We start from the raw sequence: 2,267 nt of genomic DNA, 5'->3' as shown, positions 1-2,267 counted from the left end.
GAGAGAGAGAGAGAGAGAGAGAGAGAGAGAGAGAGAGAGAGAGAGATTATTTTAGACTAATGGATTCAATAATTTGTCAGATCTGGGCCAGAGACTGGCTGGAGGGCAGATTGTAGTCTCAGTGGGGCACACTCCTCCCTCCTCTATGCTCAACCGCTCAACTCACCTCTTCACAGCAATACTCTCTGGCTGGAAGAGAAGCTTGGCCAAGCCGTAGAATCACTTGCAATTGGCAAGTGGGGCAGAAGTGAGGGGCTTACTCAGACAGGACAAGCTGTTCCCCTCTCCCTCCAGCTGCTTATACCCAGGAGTCATGGAAGATGCCTCACAGGCAGGAGAGAGGATATCCACCGTGCTTGCCAAGTTTCAGCGAGAGTCATAAACTGTGAAGTCACCCAAAGAACTGGGTTGATCTTGATGACAGCCAATCTATCACGTTAGTTCACTTTACAGATGAGTTCCAACTGAGGTATGAGGGAAGAACTAACAGGCTCATGTCTGTACAGTGACCACATGGGTTTAGTCCAGAAGAGGATAAGCTGTATCACCTGTCACTCAGTGGTGTTTGTTCTGAAGTTTTGCTTTACAGCTATTTCTGCCCTTGAAAGTTCAGTAGAGGCTGTAGGGACCTTGTCTGACCATAGACACATCAATATGTCAATTGTTTGTGAAGCTGTCATCTTTGGTCCCTTTCCCAGACATACTTTGGAAACTGACTAAATTGTGATTATTTCTCAGTGGTTACCATGCCTTCATCAAACAGTCAGAGAAATGGGTTTGTTATTAGAAGTATGTAGTATAAAGGATGAAAATTTAGTACTGAAAATGTATCGTGTTTTATCTTTAACCTGTTCTCCAGCTTGTTCTCATTGGGATTTTGATGTTCCGTATTAAGTAGTTTCCATGTCTCCCTCTCCTTTTCCCTGAGGAAATAGAAAACATAAACAGAAACCAGATACTTCTAAAAGACTACAGTGTACATAATAGTGCTTTTCAGATTTCCTGTGCTACTGTTACTTGTAAAAAGGTCTTATAGACAGTAAAAAATATGTAGCTCATAACTTTGTAATTACTAAGTCTCTGATATTTAACCTGGCATTCTGGTGTCACATCAATTTGACACGTTAGAGTCATCGGAGAGGAAGGAGCTTCAGCTGAGAAAATGTCCCCAGAAGATCAGCCTGTAGACAAACCTATAGGGCATTTTCTTTTCTGTTTTTTTCTCTATCTCTCTATCTCTCTATCTCTTTATATCTATGTCTATCTTCGGTTTTTTTGAGATAGTGTTTCTCTGTGTAGCCTTGATTGTTCTGGAACTTGCTCTGTAGACCACGGTGGCCTTGAACTCACAGAGATTCTCCTGCCTCTACCACTAAAAGCTTGTATCACCACCACCTGACAATAGGGTATTTTCTTAAATAATGATTGATGGGAGAGTCCTTAGCCCATTGTGGGTGGTGCCATCCCTGGGCTGGTAGTCCTGGGTTCTATAAGAAAGCAGGCTGAGCAAGCTGTGGGGAGCAAGCCAGTAAGCAGCACCCTCCATGGCCTCTGCATCAGTGTCTGTCTCCAGGTTCCTGCTTTGCTTAAGTTCCTGTCCTCACCGCCTTTGAGCACAAACTGTTATATATAACCGTGAGTGAAACAGAACCTTTCCTACCAAGGTTCCTTTTGGTTATAGTATTTCATCACAGCAGTAGTAACCCAAATTGAGAGGCCCCATTTTACCCAGATGGCATTTCCTTTGCCCTGACATTGATTCAATTCATTTACTCTAGAATTAATACAGAAAATAACTCCACACAGTTTGGTTTGTTTCCCAGGGGACATACGGAAAATAATACTAATGAGAAATAACACTTAAGTGCTTGTTGTGGGCCGGGCATCAACACGAGCCTGTTATGCTTTGGATTTTAAATGTTTCCCAAAGGCTTGTATGCAGAAGCTTGATCCTTAATTGATGCTAGAGACGTGGAAACTTCAGGAGGCCGAATGAGAAAGACATTATGTCTTTGAGTAAGGGAGTCTAGGGGACTAGAAAAAAACACCCCACTCCAAATCTCCACTGTGTACTTTCCAGGGGTGTTTGGTTTCCTTCCTTCCTTCCTTCCTTCCTTCTTTCTTTCCTTTCTTCGTCTCTCTCTCTCCTTTCCTTTCTCTCTCTCCTTTCCTTTCTCTCTCTCATTTTCTGTCTTCCTTCCTTCCTTCCTTCCTTCCTTCCTTTCTTTCTTTCTTTCTTTCTTTCTTTCTTTCTTTCTTTCTTTCTT

At 42.7% G+C, this 2,267-nt stretch overlaps 1 protein-coding gene across 10 annotated transcripts in view; it reads right to left on the bottom strand.

Annotated features, from left to right (window-relative positions):
* Positions 1–2,267, bottom strand: part of LOC114640634 (nuclear autoantigen Sp-100-like) — a 76,712-nt gene that overhangs the window by 22,861 nt on the left and 51,584 nt on the right. For 9 of the 10 annotated variants that reach the window (XR_003714177.1, XM_028789590.1, XM_028789589.1 and 6 more), the window contains one exon: positions 849–923. The exons of the other annotated variant lie outside the window; for it this stretch is intronic. Coding sequence is in view for 8 of the 9 variants with exons in the window: in XM_028789590.1 (XP_028645423.1) it covers positions 849–923 (75 nt within the window). In the remaining variant the exon portion in view is untranslated. The remainder of the gene's footprint in view (positions 1–848; positions 924–2,267) is intronic. 10 annotated transcript variants of the gene reach the window in all.

Source organism: Grammomys surdaster, unplaced genomic scaffold, assembly GCF_004785775.1.
Source record: "Grammomys surdaster isolate TR1022 unplaced genomic scaffold, NIH_TR_1.0 125846, whole genome shotgun sequence".
Taxonomy (NCBI): Eukaryota; Metazoa; Chordata; class Mammalia; order Rodentia; family Muridae; genus Grammomys; species Grammomys surdaster.
Note: the sequence above shows the minus strand (reverse complement) of the source record. Positions and strands in the feature narration are given on the sequence as shown.